Raw genomic sequence first — 17,444 nt, 5'->3', positions numbered from 1 at the left:
TTTCTTAGTCCCAAGGCGTTCACACATGGCAGCAAATACCTTGGACTCAAAGTTACGCCCCTGGTCACTGTGGAGGGTCTCTGCTGTTCCAAAGCGGCTGAACATCCCCTCCACTAATACATCAGCGACCGTCTCAGCCTCCTGATCTGGGATGGCGTATGCTTCCGGCCACTTGGTAAAATAGTCCATGGCCACAAGAACATAGCGGTTTCCTCTGTCTGTGCGAGGAAATGGGCCCATGACGTCCACAGCTACTCGCTCCATTGGGGCTCCTGCTGGTTGCTGCTGAAGCTGAGCCCGGGACTGGTCCTGTGGCCCTTTGTGTGAGGAACATGCATCACAGCTGCGGCAAAAGTCCTCCACGTCCCTCCGCTGTTGACCCCAGTAATAGCCCTGGCGGAGGCGGCGGAGAGTCTTGGAGACCCCAAAGTGGCCGGAGCCAGTGCTCCCATGGCAGGCTTCCAGCACAGCTGACCTCAGCGACCTTGGCACCACAACCTGCCACCTCTCCTCCCCCGTGGCAGGATCCTTCCAGGCACGCTCCAACACCCCCTCCTTCAGCCTGAGAGCTGCAAACTTGGCCCATAGCCCCCTGGTACAGATGGAAAACCCAGTGACCTCATCCCAAAGGGGTTGCTCCCCCTTCTCCAGCCACTGCAGGACCGGCAGCAGGTCCGTGTCTTGTTCCTGCCGTGCCCTCCACTCCGCTGCATCCACCATCAGAAGAGCCCTGCAGGCGAGCTGTGCTGCTCCGTCTATTGTCGTGAGTTCCCGCTCTATTTCCTCTCGCTTCTCACAGTAACGGCAGCCAGCTGCAGCACATGGGCGACGAGAGAGGGCGTCTGCGTTAGAATGGTGCGTCCCTGCTCTGTGCTCCACAGTGAAATTGAAGGCTTGGAGCTCCTCCAGCCAGCGAGCCACCTGTCCCTCTGGCTCCCTGAAAGACATCAGCCACTGAAGGGCAGCATGATCAGTTCTGATAACAAATGCTGTGCCGCACAGGTAGTACTTAAAGTGTCTCACCCCCGCCACCACAGCCAACAGCTCTCGTCGTGTGACACAGTAGCGCCGCTCACTCCTGTTCAGGACCCGGCTGAAGTACGCCACCACCTTCTCCCCTTCCGGCCCAACCTGCGACAACACCGCTCCCAGCCCCACATTACTTGCGTCAGTGTCCAGGACAAAAGGCAGGGCGGGGTCAGGGGGGGCAAGGACTGGAGACTCTGTCAGCGATCTGCGGAGGGTGTCGAATGCCTGCTGACAGTCCCGGGTCCAGATGAAGTCACGGTCCTTCTGCAGCAGGTGGAAGAGTGGTGCGGCTATGGAGGAAAAGCCCTTCACAAACCTCCTGTAATAAGACGCCAGTCCTAGGAAGCTTTTGAGCTGTTTCTGGTCTGCTGGTGTGGGCCACTCGGTAATGGTGTGAATTTTTTCCTCCAACGTGCTGATGCCCTCACGACCCAGCTTGTGGCCCAGAAACTCCACCTCCCTCCTCATGAAGTGGCACTTGTCGGGGTGCAGCTTCAGGCCTGCAGCTGCCACCCTCTCCAACACTTGTCTCAGGGCATCCAGGGCAGCATCAAAGGAGCTCCCGTGCACTAGAAGGTCATCCAGGTAAACCAGACACCGTTGCCGTGGGACGCCAGCCAGCACACTGTCCATAAGCCTCTCGAAGGTCGCAGGAGCATTGCAAAGACCAAAGCTCAGGACTTTGAACTGCCATAGTCCCCTGTTAGTGCAGAAGGCTGTCTTCGGTCTGGATTCCGGGGACAGTGGCACCTGCCAGTAGCCACTCCGCAGGTCCAGGGTGGAGAACCAGGAGGACCCGGCTACTAAGTCGAGAGACTCATCAATCCTGGGAAGGGGGTAAGAGTCCTTCTTCGTCACTTTGTTGAGTGGTCTGTAGTCCACACAGAAACGCATCCTAGGACTTTTTTTTCATAGGCACCATCACCACCGCGGAGGCCCACGGGCTATCAGATGGCTCTATGATGCCCGCCTTCATCATTTCACACAACTCTCTGTCCGCAGCCTCCTGATGAGCCAGGGGCAGGCGGCGTGGGCGCACTTTAATAGGCTGGGCATCCCCGGTCTCAATGACGTGCTCTACCAAGTGTGTCAAGCCAACATCACTTTCTTTCAGGGCAAAAATGTCACTAAACTCTTTTAGTACCTGCCATAGACTCTCTTGCTGCTGTGGAGTCAGCCCCTCACAGTTCTTTGACCAGATACTCCTCACTGCTAAGAGCCTCTCCTCCTCCTCCTCCGCTCGCTGTTCTGCTGGCGGGTCTGCAGCGGTCTCTGCGGTGGAGGTGGACGCCGCGGCAGATGCTGTGCAGACCGGGGGAGGAATAAGCGGCACCTTCTTCCCATCAGGGGTTACGAGGAAGCCTTTGCCTAAGTCCAGTACACCGCCAATGGCTCGTAAAAAATCCAGCCCAAGGATGCAGGCGTCCTGCACGTCAGCCACCCAGGCAGCATAAGACACACCGAGGTCCCCCACCTTGAACTGGAACACTCCCCTCCCTCTCATTGGGGCCAGATCACCGGTCACAGTCTTAAGTTGCACATTAGTCGGTTGCACAGCAGCTCCGGTTGGGACAATATCGGGTCGGACCAGCGTTGCATTGGACCCCGTGTCCAGCAGGGCCGTACAGGACACCCCCGCGATCGTCACTGGAACATGGCAAAAGCCGCCAACCTGGGTCCAGCCCACAGCGATGGCCGCACCGGGTGGAGGTGGCGGTGGTGTGGGGATGTCGTTCTCCCAGGCCCGTGTACTCCCGCCTACACGGGCCCGTGGGCGTTTCCCTGAACCGCTGCAAGCTTGGGGCACTGCCTGATGAGGTGTCCGGGTTGTCCACATCCCCAGCAGCTCTGTGGTCGGCGGTGTGGGCCAGCCCGAGGGGAAGGCGACTGCAGCGAAGCCGCCTGCACCAAACTGCACAAGCCCGCTGGCGTCTCCATCTGTTCCACAGGTGCTGACACAGCCCTCACCACGTGTGCGTCATCAGCGCCCCCAGAGGATCCTGCAAGCATCTCCCTCTCCAACGCTAGCTCCAGGGCTGCACTGAGTGTGGCTGGCCGAGCAAGCTGAGTTTGCATACGGAGCTCTTTAGGGCTCAGGGCCTGCAGGAACTGGTCCCGAGCTAACTCCGCTTGCACTGATGGTGGCATGCTGTCATACGCCCTCCGGCAAAGGCACTCGATTTCATGGGCCAAAATGCGGAGGGGCTCGCCTGGCAATCTGCGTCTGTTGTGGAACTCCGACCTCAGCAGCACTGGTTGGTTATACTGCCCGAAGCGCCTCTGAAGTGCTCCGACCAGAGCATTATAATCTCCCCTCTGCTCCTCGGTCAGCAGCAGCAGGCATGCAGCTGCATCCTCACACAGACACAAAGCCAGTTGGAGAGCTTTATGTTCCTCAGACCAGCCAGCTGCAACAGCTAACAGCTCGAACTGTGCGATAAACACTTCCCATGGCGTCTTGCCGCTGAACTTAGGCGTTTTTATATTCGCTGCAGCTTGCTGGGCGCCGCCATGTTTGTTTACATCACGTGACGGCGCGCCAAGCGAGGTCGACTCCTTCCCGCCGGAATCGCGGCCGCTGTGCGAACAGTTCCCGAGCCTAGTCAAACCTGGAGAAAATCCAGCCTCGGCAGACAGCCGCAGCGCCGTTTCCCTCACTCCATGGGCGGGCGAGCGCGGACGAACCTCCCTCTCCTCCGTCTCCTTCTTAATCTTGCCCGGCAACATCCTCGTCTCGTAACGGCAAGCGTCGCCAGCAACAGGGTGTCGGGCGTTCTGGGGTTCTTTTTTCTTTCTTCACTTCTGACACCAATGTAACGTTCACAAGAACCAGACGGTTGGGGTCTCAGTTTGTCCGTTTATTTGGCACATAAGCCAGCGGGTTGTTAACTCAGGGGGAAGCGCTCTCCAACTCCACCTCTCTTCAGCCTGGCACACACACAGAACAACCAGGTCCCACCCACCCCTTCCTGTACACCACAACCAAACATGAATCTTAAAGGAACAACAACAGTGTGCAGAGATCACCAACATGTCACTGTACAATAACACTTAACCATCGTTACAGTATCTAAGACTTTTATTTATTCAGGAAAAGCTTTTACTGATGATTCATCCTCTTTTCCTCAGCTTTACATATTCATGCCTCAGAGCTGGCGACTCAAACCACAGCCTTGCACTCTGGCCCACTTCAGGAGCAGATGGAGGTTTTGGTTCTTAAAAGAATCTGAATAGTTTTCAGGGCAATAAATCACACTTTGCAACTGAATTTTAACCAAATCGTTGTTTCATAACCCATCTTCTTTTTTTCTTTTCAACAGTTAGCTTCCTGTAGGGATGTCTCTCCAGTTAACTTAATGTTAAAAACACATTTACATTGCTTTCACTTACTATTTTCCAGATATAATAGTCATGCTTTAAAAAAATGTAAAACTCTCTCTAAACCAGGCCCCGAATCTTTTTAGCTAGTCCACCTCAACATTTACACCATCTGCTACTGATGTCGAAGAATTGGCTCTCAGTGCCCAAATACCCCGTTTGACTGATTCATACTGAAAGCGTCAAAGACATCCTTTGAAATGAAGATTAATCTTAATCAAAGTGATCAATTTATAGTTTTATCCACATGGAATTGGATTGGAAAGGCAGTGACGTGCCAAGTCATTGGTGAAAACTGTCATTATAGTCAATCACTCTGCCCATTCCAGTTGTGTAAGAAGACTGGTGGACAGATTCAAACATTTAAATGACATCCTAATTACATGATGTCTCACAAAAAAAATAAAAATACAGCACCATTTCCCAGTCCCAAATCCCAGAGTACTTACTTGGATGCCATTCAAAAGAATAAACCAAACAGGCTAAGCTTCCCAAAAAGTGCTCTCAGGGAAGCATGTTGAGCCCATTTGTGAAGGCTAAGTGTCTGCCACCCAGGGGGATGACTGAGGCAGAGGAGCAGGTTCGACAGGCGGCCTTGATTGGTCCCTGATCGTCTTACACCAGGCAGGAGGCAGAGTAATATTTGTAGTGGCTGCATCAGTAACAGCATGCATTTACTTAAAATGATTTATTATTGTTTATTAGACTCATGTCACAGTGCAGCTCTGTGGTTGAGCAAAATTAAGTAAAAAATTTTTTAACTGTTTGTTAGATTCAGGAAACGGTCACAGTTTTTATGCAGTTATGGCTAAGGATGTGTTCTTTAATGCAGTCACATAACGCCCTCCCTGAAGCAAGTGGTAGTAGTAATCTTTGTCTTTTCAGAAGTTCCATTTCTGCCTTTTTATATGAGATAAATACAACCAATGAAGTCCCTACAGACATTAAGAATAAAAATAATATTTCGAAAAACCAAGGCGTAACTATGTACACATACGTGATATCACCTGATTTGTTTGACAGAGTGATACAAGGTATAAAAGATCTCTGAGCATGAGAAATTGTGGTACCCTGAACCTTTGCCCGTTCCCACCAGTTAAGACTATGCCAAACTGCGTTGTTGCTGACGTGCAATTTTATTGAATTTGCTCTTATTAACTACAGACAGTAAAAATTCCAGGCAAAAAAGCAAAACAGAAGGCGAGTACATTCCACATGTGCATAGAATAAAAGAGCCAGTGTGTATCTATCAAAGACATGTGATGTCTTTGATAGATGACATGCGTTTATTGTTGGCTCTCTTCCACAGCGTGTCTTTGTCCTGTCTTCCTCCCCTCACCACCAACCAGTCACGGCTCTTGGCTCCCCCTCCCTGAGCCTGATATTGCCGGATGTTTCTTTCTCTTAAAAGGGAGTTTTTCCTTCCCACTGTTGCCAAGAGCCTGCTCAAAGTCGTCTGATTGTTGGAGTTTTCTATTACTACCTTAGAATATAACGTGCCTTGTGGCAAATGTTGTTGGGATTTAGTGCTATATAAATACAAGTTGAATCAAACTGTTGCAGCTTTCAGATGAGATACAATTGCTGTTTCCTTTCTTGTAAATGGCACTTATGTTTGAATCCTATGACAGATTTTCCTTGATCGCTGTCTCTAAATATTTGTATTCATTTACAACCTCAGTGCTGTCACCACTAACAGCTACCTGTTGGTGTGTCTTCCCACAAGCTTTTAAAATGATTATAAAAAAGGTTCATTTATTTTCTTGTTGATTAACTAAAAAAAGTGGATCTGAATATTAGCCTGACAGTTTTCACATGAAAATTATTATTAGAGATGGCACGATACCACTTTTTTATGTCCGATACCGATACCGATATCATAAATTTGGATATCTGCCGATACCGATATGAATCCGATATAGTGTTTTTTAATCAACAAAACTGTTTTTTAAATATCTTGCTGCATTTTGTATAAGTTCATACTCAAGTTTAAAACAACAACTACACTAAAGCTATTCTGTTATACCTGTATGCAAAAAAAAAAAAAAAATTTCATAGTTCAGCAATACTGATCAATCTAATAAACTTAAACCTACACCATCCTCCCTATTCTGGTATTTTAAAGAGTACTTAGCATAAATATTAAGCAACCTAACTAATAGGGTTCCAACTCCCAGCAACAACAAAAATAAATAAATAAAAAATAGGGAACCACCCCTCACGCTCCACCTCATGATGCTTAATCGACGTAATCAACCTTAATTTGATGCAGTGTGAAAAAAATGCACAGAAATCAATTATTTTTCAAGAAATATTAAATAGATTCAACATCTTTCTTCAACAAAATTGCAGACTGCACAGATGGTACCTTCCCAAAGGAAAAAGTACTATAGCTTACTAGGGTATATATATATTAGACTTAATAGACTGAAGAAGTCACTTGGATGAGTGACGAAACGTTTCTCCCACAAAACGCTACGTCCAGATGAACAGAATCAACTTTTTGGAGATTAGACTTAATAGTCACTATATACAGTAATTGACTTCTATTCATTTTACATCAAATTAAAACTTTGGGTGTCAGATAATTATTTATTAAAAGCTAGACATTTTAAATGAGAATAAGAAAAAAGTATGTCTTTGTGCCCCCTTTTCCCTGTTAATGCCCTATCGGCCCCCCTGGCTAAACTTTGCTAGATGCGCCCCTGCACAGTTACCAGCGTCAGCTACGTAGAAAAAGATCCTCGAGTAGAAAGAAAGTAATATTAAATACATTCTAACAACAGCTGATCAAGCTTAAACGTGCTGCTGTTGTTCAGCCGCTGGTTTCCTCTTTCTGGTGCAAAGTGGGCCAAAAGCAAACTAGAGACACGACTCGCGACAGAAAAGCCGATCAGCTGATCGTTAAGCAGTTTCATGATTGAAGTAGCAGCGAGAAGAGGCAGTCGCTCCATATATCGCTTGTTAAGCTTAACGCAGGAATGCTTTACAAACATTCAGAGATGGACTTACACACTTGCTTTACTTCTCTCGGGGATAACTTTGTCGGAGATGAAATGCCGGGTTGCTAGCGAAGCTCCAAATGCTATCCAGACCACCACAGGTCCTGCATGCCACAGCCGCTCTATCACGTGATGCATACTGCTCCGACGTGCTAACGTTCTGAGGTGAGTTACGGCATGTTGCAAGTTTTGTGAGGTGCTTTCGTGATATTTAATGGATCGGATTACATTTTTTATTTTTCTCCGATATCCGATCCAGTAATTTAGGTCAGTATCGGACCGATATCGATACGTAATATCGGATCGGTCCATCTCTAATTATTATCATTTGAAAAACAACAATAAAATTTAACCGACCACTTTAAAACACTGGACAGAGATTACTGGGATAACTGGATTAGGTAAAGTGTCCCAGCTGCTGTCAGTGTGCTGATCCTACAGTATCCGTTATTATTGACGATTAGTGTATAAAAGCCCACCTGCTCACTCTTCTCAGATTAACACCCCACTACAGTCCTGCTGTGGTGAAAAGAACAAGCTTACCTTCCACTTGTGCTTCAGGGTGTGCTCCCACTTGCTCTCACCTGATGCTGAAGTTGAAATTCACGTGACATTCACTCCCTGCACCTGATGTTAAAGCTGCTCTTCCACACCTTAGACTGCAGCTGGAGGCCACATTGTGGTCTCCCTGTTTAACTGATGCTGTCTAAATCAGACATTCACAGATCCATCCATCCACCCATCCTTATCTTGGTTGGCTCATGGGGGTAACAGTCCAGGCACATAAGCCCCTCCCTCTTCTTAGCCACTTCTTCCAGCTTATCCAGGAGGACCCTGAGGTGTTCTCAAACCAGTGTCTCCATCATTTCATGGGTTACGCAAGGTCAGAGGTGGGCAATTCCAGGCCTCAAGGGCCGGTGTCCTGCAGGTTTTAGATCTCACCTTGGGTCAACACACAGGCCTCTGGAGAACTTCAGGACATGTTGAGGAGCTAATTTAGCCATTTAAATCAGCTGTGTTGGTTCAAGGACACATATAAAACCTGCAGGGACACCGGCCCTCGAGGCCTGGAGATGCCCACCCCTGCCCTAGGTCTTACCCAGAACCCCTCGTCCAGAAAGCAACCAAGAAGCATCATAGTCAGATACCTAAACCACACCACCTGGATCCTGTCAATGTGGTGGAATATCAGTAATATCAGTTCTCAGAGCTCATGGCCATAGGTAGAAGTGTACAATGACGGGTAAATCGACAGCTTTGCTTTCGCAGTCAGCTCTCTTTTCAGCACAACAGAGGACTACAGTGTCCACATCACTGCTGATGCCATACAATCAGTCTGTCAGTCCAATTTATTTATATAGCAAAGTACAAGACAGACGATGCTGCACAAAGTGCTTAACAATATAAAAATGCCATTAAAAAGAAACAATGTAAAACAATAGTAACAATATAAAACAATGATAGGACAATAAAATAATTAAAACAGTAATTAAGACTATTAAATAAGACCAAAATGTTTGGGTCATAGTGTGTTAAAAATGTGTCTTTAGTAGTGATTTAAATTGATCAAGTGTTTGTGCAGAATATTTAGGGGAAGACTATTCCAGTCTGGGACCGCCACAGAGAAGGCTCTATTGCCACGAGATTTGAGATAAGTCCGTGGGATGGACAGCATTAATTTTGAGCTAGACCTCATGGTTTTTCCTGGAGCATAAACAGAAAGGAGCTCAGACAGGTAAGAAGTGGCTCAGGGGTTAAGTGGCTTAAAAGCAAAAAGTAAAAGTTTAAATTGGATCCTGTAGGAGAGAGGAAGCCAATGTAGAGAAGCTAAAACTGGGGTTATATGCTCTCTCCATTTGGTACCAGTTAGCAGGCGAGCAGCTGCATTTTGGACCATCTGAAGACTTTCTCTTTGCATTTACCTCTGTCTGTATTTCTACAGGTACTCAGTGGTGGGTTTTATTGATAAGAACAAAGACACTCTGTTCCAGGATTTCAAGAGACTGCTGTACAACAGGTAACACAACACACAGTAATACACACTGCTTCAATTTTCAATCACCTCCACACACACTCTTCAAAGTGTCTCTTTCACTTTCTAGCACGCTGATTACATGACAGCTCTCTGAAAAGAACGACTAGTGCAATGAATCCTCTCCCAGCTTGCTCTTATCCTCCTCCTCCTCTTCTTCACCAGTCCTCTTCAGCTTTTTTTGTGCTGAATATAAATGTGATCAACTAATTGCTTACCTGTCTAATGTATGTTCATGGTATTCTTAACACAAATCAGAATCATGACATTTTTGAAAGCAGATCAGTTAATTTTGGCTGGAAGAGTATGTGCTAAGTGTTGTAGCCATATGGAGCTGTTATCCTTATGAGAATGCCTCCAATATGCATCCAGGCTGGGCCCAAGCATTGCTGGAGGCATTATAATTTCATGCTGTCCGTCTGTACTTCACTTGAATGTGATATTTCCTAAACAGAAACAGCAGCTCTTGGATTCAAGGGTGAATTGATTGGATTTAAGTAATCAGAGGTTAAGGTCATCCAGAAGGCTGAACACAAAAAGATGTTTTTAGCCATGACCCAAGAATTCAGATGCTAATTATGACAAAAATTCACAAAATTAGAGAAGATGATGATGTGATGTCCCTTTTTCCCCCAGAAGGTCAACATTTTACTTCACTGTGACAATAGATGGTTGTGTCCTATTACGACAACTCAGGGACAACTCAGTCTTCTATAATTGTATTATATCAGTCTTAACAGATATGGATATAAATTTGAACAATCTAGTTTTATTTATCATGCATATGGACAGGGATGCACAAGCATCCAGTGATGCAGTGCAGTCTTGACCATAATAGGTCTCATTAAATGTCATGCTTGGATTTGATTAGAAAATCTTGTTGAAATGTTACACATATGTCACATTTAACATGGACGAATATTAAATTCTGCTGCTTCTCTTTTTGCTCAGTAGTCTTGTAAATGTTGATCTTTTCTCTTTACTTTTTCTCTGTCCAGTTCCAACTCAGTACTTAAGGCCATGTGGCCTGAGGGCAAACTGAGGATCACAGAGGTCACCAAGCGACCGCTGACGGCTGCAACACTCTTCAAAAATTCAATGATCTCATTGGTGGAGAACCTCGCCTCCAAGGTGAACCTTTCATAAGTGCTGCATCAGATAATATTCATATTGAGCCAGTGGATTATAACCCTATACGTGTTCCTAAGAAGGAATTAAAGTGAAGAGAAAGATTCTGACTACAAATCCTGTTAAATGACACGACCTGTGTACACTTGCTGATATGCAATACTGCAAGTTTTATTTTTTAAACTGTTCAACCTTACTTTACATATTACTCTCAAGTACATGAAGTAAATGACCAGACTTAAAGAAAATGTTCATGTTTAGGGGCAAATAAAGATTGTATTAAAGGAATCATCTTCATCAGAGATGCTAAATATTAATAAAAACTACTTGCCCAAACTACTTCCTGTTATCTTCCAGATATGGTTTAATTTGGAAGAAATCATTGCACAAAACTGTGCTTTGTTTGTCAGTAGTATATCTGAAAGTTATGCAAAAGAATGTTACGGGCATTCGTTTTATTCCCCACATGCAAATACCTGAAAAATATGAATAATATCTAACAGCATTCATGAGGTGAAGCCCTAATGTGCGAGACCAACTTCCCAGCCCCCCTTTATTTGCTGTTCCTGGTGTCCGTGCGAATACACGTCTGTTACAGAAGAGCATATAGTTACTGTATATCACCACTGCAGTTTGAACTACAGTAGAAAACATTGGCTGGTGTGTAAATCCACCTTGTGTTGCTCTGTACAGGAACCCTACTACGTTCGCTGCATCAAGCCCAATGATGTCAAGTCCCCTCTGCTCTTTGAGCATGAGCGCTGCCGTCATCAGGTGGAATACCTCGGGCTGCTGGAGAACGTCAGAGTGCGTCGCGCTGGATTCGCCAACAGACAGACGTACCCTCGCTTCCTACAAAGGTGCGCCAAAACACAGTCTTTCAAAGCACCTCTGCCCTATGATTAAAGATGTTTGAGTGAATTATATATGGATACTTTAAAGGGCTTTACTTTCCACTTAAAAGGCTGAAACCACCTATGTCGATTGATCCTTCATTTATGTTTTTGATTCATCTTTTTGCCTATAAAATGTTAGGTGCCATTTTTTACTGTTTTCTATCTATCACACTAGCCCATACAAACGGTGTGGAAAAAAGCAGCAATTTCTTGCATGTGAGAAGTTGAATTTAACAATATTTTGACATTTATGGCTTGTAAAAGTATTAAATAGATCAGATTTACCTGAATATGAGCTACAAAATAGTCATATAAATCTGTGTCACCCACACATATGAATATTCACCCAGAAGTCAAACTCTTAAGATTTAGACTCTTTCGTGAGAGTGTCCTGGGGTATTATCATGGCAGAGTAAACATGATGTTACGTATTTACAGACTCTGTCATTTCCTCACCCCCTTTGAAAGCTGAGGCCGAGGCTACTTTTAAGACTCCACAGTCTTCTTTAAAGTGACAGTTGTTGGTGTAAAATGAGCAGCTGCATGAATTTGGAGCCTATTTCTTTGCCCTAAATGTCCTCATAAACACATTTCTGTGAACCGTTTCTGTAACATACAGAAATTTTTTCACATAGCCAAAATGCTGGGGTCAGTTTGAGCAGACATTCCTACATGCAGATGGTTGACTCTTTGCAATATTGCAGGCGGTTGGAGAGGGAGAGCACCACTCAATCATCCGTCCTGACCATGTCCACGGGACATCAAATATTCAGTGCTGGGAAACACTTAACCTTACCAACACTGCATCCCAGATGGTTTACAACTTGTATGCATAAGAAGGAATCAAAACCATCGCAGTATTTCCAAGCGTGTGTTGCACATTTACACAACATCCATAAGAAAACAATCAAATGTGACAAATTTAATACAATATTTCAAAATAAACACACACATGAATATAAATTTTAGGCCTTTGAAGCATGAGTATTGTCCAAGTAGAAGAAAAATAACCTACTTTCAATTACTCATTTATTCACAAGGGTTCGCCACAGCGGGTAGCTCCGCATATTTATTTTTTTTTACAAATCTAAAACTGGTTGGATTCCTAATTCTTTTAGTCCCCAAGGGGCTGAGTGTGAATGCAGCAAATCTTGCTTTCTAACAGCAGCACATGTCAACAACGCATTAGAACAACAACAGACCAAATCATTTAATTAAAGATCAAGTGGTCCTGATCTAATTGCACGTTGAAGTTTTTTTTCCTCAGTGAGCAGTAAATTAATTTGGTTCAGTCAATTAAGCAAGACCATTGAGAAAAATGACCACAATTATAAATCATAGTTTGATGTATTTTTCATGCTAGATGAAAGTATGGTAGATTGAAGGTTTGTGGTGCATGATTCATTTTTTTAAAAACATTTTCTTCTCAGATTAGCTTTAAAATGTTTGTGCAATAAGAGACTGAGCTTCCCTCACCTGAAACACTATTATTAAAATGTTATTGAACCCCTGAAGCTGTGCGTCGATCAGGCATCAAGGATATTGCACAAAAATTCTTGAATGTGGGGTGTAAATATTGTGTTGTGTAACCTAATCAGCATCCAATCAACTAATCAGCTGCATCTCTAGCAGCTATTCCAAAATAATCCCTCCAGTGTCTTCTTTTTTTAAACAGTAATTTAGCGTAATGTTTTGTCCTTTTGATTAAAAGCAATTCTAAAACACCCACATTTGATTATAATTACTGAAGAGGGATGCTGATAGGGCATCTTAATTTGTTGAAGAATTACCCAGTTTTAATGTGGCACAATAACAAACAAACAGCAAGTACTAGTCAGTGACCTGTGTTAAAAACTCATGGTTTATTCATAGGCAAAAGCTTCGACATGTTGCAAACCTGTTTACATTCTAATTAGTTCTAAATTGCTTGCAACTGGAGGTGCAATAACTGGCCTCTGAGGCTTAAATCAATACAGGAATTTAGTCAAGAAATCTAACATATTTGACCAAGTTGAAAATCGTTCATTAAAACACTTTTTTGATCATGAAACATGAAACAAAAGTTATTAGCAAGAAAAAAAAACATAATGTTACCATAACTATTATAAATAATAAAAGTTAAAAGATTGAATTTAAAGACTTAGTACATTCCAGTACGTTTAGTGCATTCAAACAGAGCTTTAAGAAACTTATTACCTACTGCTACATGTAAGGCAGAATATCATCATCATCATTTATTTATTTATATAGCACTTTAAAAACACACCTGGTAGACCAAAGTGCTGTACAATACTAATATGCACATAGTAATAAAACCAGACAGAATAGAAAATCACCTTAGCTGATTCTGACATAGACTTGCTGCTTCCACTAATAATAATCATCCAATAACAGTAAATTAAGGATCCTGCATACCTTTACTTTTTATCCTTCAAGTATATTTTGTTCTCTGTGGTTATTTTAACATGACACAGACACCTGGGGAGTTTCAGAGGGACACCATTTAGTCTGCAAGGCAGGGGTCTTTATTTTTAAATGTAATTGGATTCTCTGTGCATTACCTGTGTCTGACTGTCACGGTGCTGCAGTGCATTGTTTTATTGGTGCAGTCCATCATGATGCCCCCAGTGGGACTTGGGTAACTCACAAGAGCTTGTTTAGTTCTTGTTTGTTCTGTTGACTCTGCGCTGCTGTTAACTATCCTGTGACAGGCGGGTAGTATAGGCTGTATACAACAGTATGACGTATGCATGTACTGCAAGTAGTGATGTATAGTGCATTTCTTTCACCCGTTGACCAAAACATCTGCTAAATTTGCCTGTTTTATATCTAGAGCTAGTTTTTGACAACAGGCTGCAAAACCAGCTGATTCTGGCTTTTCATGTGTGCTGTTCTTTTAATCTGTTTGTGTTTCAACACAAAAGAGATATCCAGAGACATTACTTGGGGTCTTAGAACTTATCAACATATTAACAATGGGCATATTAACATTTCACTGGATGCTAAATTAATAATACAAATCTGCAATCAAAGAGATCCATAATCTCGACAGTTTAAAGTCTTGCACGCAGCAGCGTTCATAAGAATGTTCTGCTTTGGCCTCATTACATTTCTGTAATGAGGCCAAAGCAGAACAAAAGCTCAGGGTTAAACTTTAAAGACTGTTACAGGACAGATGTGGATTCTTAGAGTCCTCCGATAGCACTCGTCCTCTGACATTTTAAGCTTCACGTTCTTTTTTTTAATTAAAAATACAAGTCAAATATCACTTATTGGGAACTGATCACTGCTGATAGAAGATATAATAATTGTAAGATTGTTTTGTTCTAATGGAACATAATGCGATCAATCCCATACTTACACAGTGTACAGTGTATTAACTAACACTCCAAAATAGTACACATACTTGTGCCTCACCCTTATTCCCCAGCTGTCACATTCACCCACTGCCCTCCTAGAAATCCTGCTGGATTGAGGATTAAATAATGAGACTTTTGCATAACATGCTAACAAGGCATCCAACTCCATTACTCCAGTCCTCCTCGGTGATGGCATTATATCACAGCCTTACCAGTGGATCAGCTGTGAAATGACTCAGATCGCAGCTGTTACGTGGCAAAGTTTTGAAAACTGTTGATTTGATCTGGCAGCAGTGATGGCATCCTGAACTCCGGCAACCACCCCTAAAGTCTGCAATTAAATAGGAAGTAACAGAAGATGATGATGCGACGTTTGCTTTGAGAGTGTCGATGAAGAAGTATAGAGAAGATTAGAAGGAGTTTAACTGTTTGTTTTTGAACCCAGGACTTGTTATATCTATGTAATCTGATGCTGAAAATATATCTAGAAAATGTTCTCTGAATTTAACTATAGCATTGCTAATATGTTGATGTTTAGCAGGTATAAAGTACCATCTTGATTTGACATATTGGCATCGTAAACAAATGCAATGTACAGCTGGGGCTGATGGGAGATTCATTAGGACAGAAAGAAGTCCTCAGCAAAGTGAAATATATATATAGAATTATCCAGATCCTATTTAATTCCTCCCACAATGATCTAAATTTAAAGTCATAAATCTGCTGACACACAGTGCACATTTCTTCATGCAAACACTTTGTCCTTCCTCCAGATATAAGATGATCTCCGAGTTTACCTGGCCAAACCACGACTTGCCATCAGACAAAGATGCAGTCAAGAGGCTCTTGCAGGGCTGTGGGTTCGACCACGACGTGGCCTACGGCAAAACAAAGGTCTTCATCCGCACGCCGCGGACGCTCTTCAGCCTGGAGGAGCAGCGAGCTGAAATGGTTCAGAGAATCGTCCTCTTCCTCCAGAAAGTAAGAGTCTGACTGAATCTCAGTAGATGATGAATCAGATATGTCAGCTTGAAATGTAAATCAGATGTGTCAGTATTACACTGATATCATGGGAAATTTATTGGTGATTTAGTGCTGCCAAACTAATGAAAAGCCCCCCTGTTGTCACTGATTTTATATTTTCCTTCTCTTTTAGTCGTCCTTTTACATCCTCTAAAACTTGTCCTGAATTCATGCAAAAAAATATCCTTTTATGGTATTCATTGACAGCAAAAGGGTTCCTAATTGCAAACATCTGTTATTGTAAATACCTCCGATTTCCAGTCATCAACAGCTATTATCTGATTACGGCCCTTGAAACAAGATCATGAGGTTCTTCTTGTTTCCAGACCCAAGTCATGCTCTCATTGATATTCACCAGCTTTTGTTCTGCATATGAATAACTTGTGAGACTAGAAAAGCTCAGCCTGTACTCCAAGTTATACAAGCGCCGAGGTATTTTTGGACCTGATATAATCTTGTACTATTAGCATTATTCTCTATCTCTTAGGGTGAATATCTTTCTGCCGCTTCTCTTTTTTGTCTGAGTTTTCACCCACGCAACTCTCGCACAGTTACCAGATAAGATAAGTAGATCTCTAATTTAGAATTAAAGGTGAGTCTGGGTTTTGGGGCAATAACAGAGATGTTCTTTGTGTTAAATTAAAAGCACCACCATAATGCAGATGTGTCCTCATGTAATTGAGCCATGTCTTTGATGTTTTTGCTTTGCAGGCTTTGAAGTTAATCACACCTGCTTTAACTGTGAGGTCTCTGCAGGTGTCAGTGGACTGTAAATATGAAGTGAATTAGTTGTACCTAGATTGTTCAGCTAGATGTTAAGATTGGCTTGGACTAAGCTTAGACTTTCCTTACATATTGGGAATAATTCAGACTGTACATGAACGATGCAAGTAGCCATATTGAGGGCTCATGGTCAGCGTTTTAGCCATCGCCATCTTTGTTTTTATAAACCAGGCATCAAAGGAGCAGGTAGTCACGCCCCAAAGCTACCCATCTTTATCGTATAGTCAGTTGAGACTATAACCTCATATGGACTCATGTGACTCACTGCTGGTCATGAAAAAGAATGCACATTTAAAGCACTGTGCATTGATTTCACTTGACTTTTCAAATGCTAAAAGGTTGTGTTCATTTTTTATACAGTCTGTGGATCAAGCATCTGATACTGGGAGACGTAAACACATAGCAAGAATGAGTTAACTGTTCTTCAATATTTCTTGATCAAGTGATTTGGATTCTTTTGTATGTTTACCTTCTTCCGTGTCACACATTTAAACATTTCACAGTTTTACATGTGTGTTAATTGAAATGAAAAGTGAACTGAAATGAAAAAAACTGAACCAATTGTTTATTTATTTATTTTTATTTTCATTTCTTTTCTGCGCTTCCTGTTTTGGCTCGCCTGCAAGCTTTGCCTCCTGCTGCTGTATCAATTAGTTGACTAATATATTGTTGATTAACAGCAATAATTTGTCATTTGTCAAGCTAACGCCAAATGCATGTTCCAGCTTCTCAAATGCGACGCCTTTTCTCTGGTTTGTACAATTACAGTTAAATAACTTCAGATTTTAGACTGTTGATGGGACAAAAGAAACAC

General features: G+C 43.2%; 1 protein-coding gene across 1 annotated transcript in view; it reads left to right on the top strand.

Annotated features, from left to right (window-relative positions):
• Positions 1-17,444, top strand: part of myo1d (myosin 1D) — a 132,954-nt gene that overhangs the window by 50,334 nt on the left and 65,176 nt on the right. Inside the window, exons 13-16 of the mRNA XM_085361587.1 lie at positions 9,352-9,426; positions 10,440-10,572; positions 11,263-11,429; positions 15,598-15,805. Coding sequence (XP_085217713.1) covers positions 9,352-9,426; positions 10,440-10,572; positions 11,263-11,429; positions 15,598-15,805 — 583 coding nt within the window. The remainder of the gene's footprint in view (positions 1-9,351; positions 9,427-10,439; positions 10,573-11,262; positions 11,430-15,597; positions 15,806-17,444) is intronic.

This window comes from Diplotaxodon limnothrissa, linkage group LG8 (assembly GCF_057381915.1).
Source record: "Diplotaxodon limnothrissa isolate DT_005_m linkage group LG8, D_limnothrissa_male_GT1.1, whole genome shotgun sequence".
Taxonomy (NCBI): Eukaryota; Metazoa; Chordata; class Actinopteri; order Cichliformes; family Cichlidae; genus Diplotaxodon; species Diplotaxodon limnothrissa.
The sequence above is the reverse complement of the archived record's forward strand: the minus strand, read 5'-3'. Positions and strand labels throughout refer to the sequence as shown.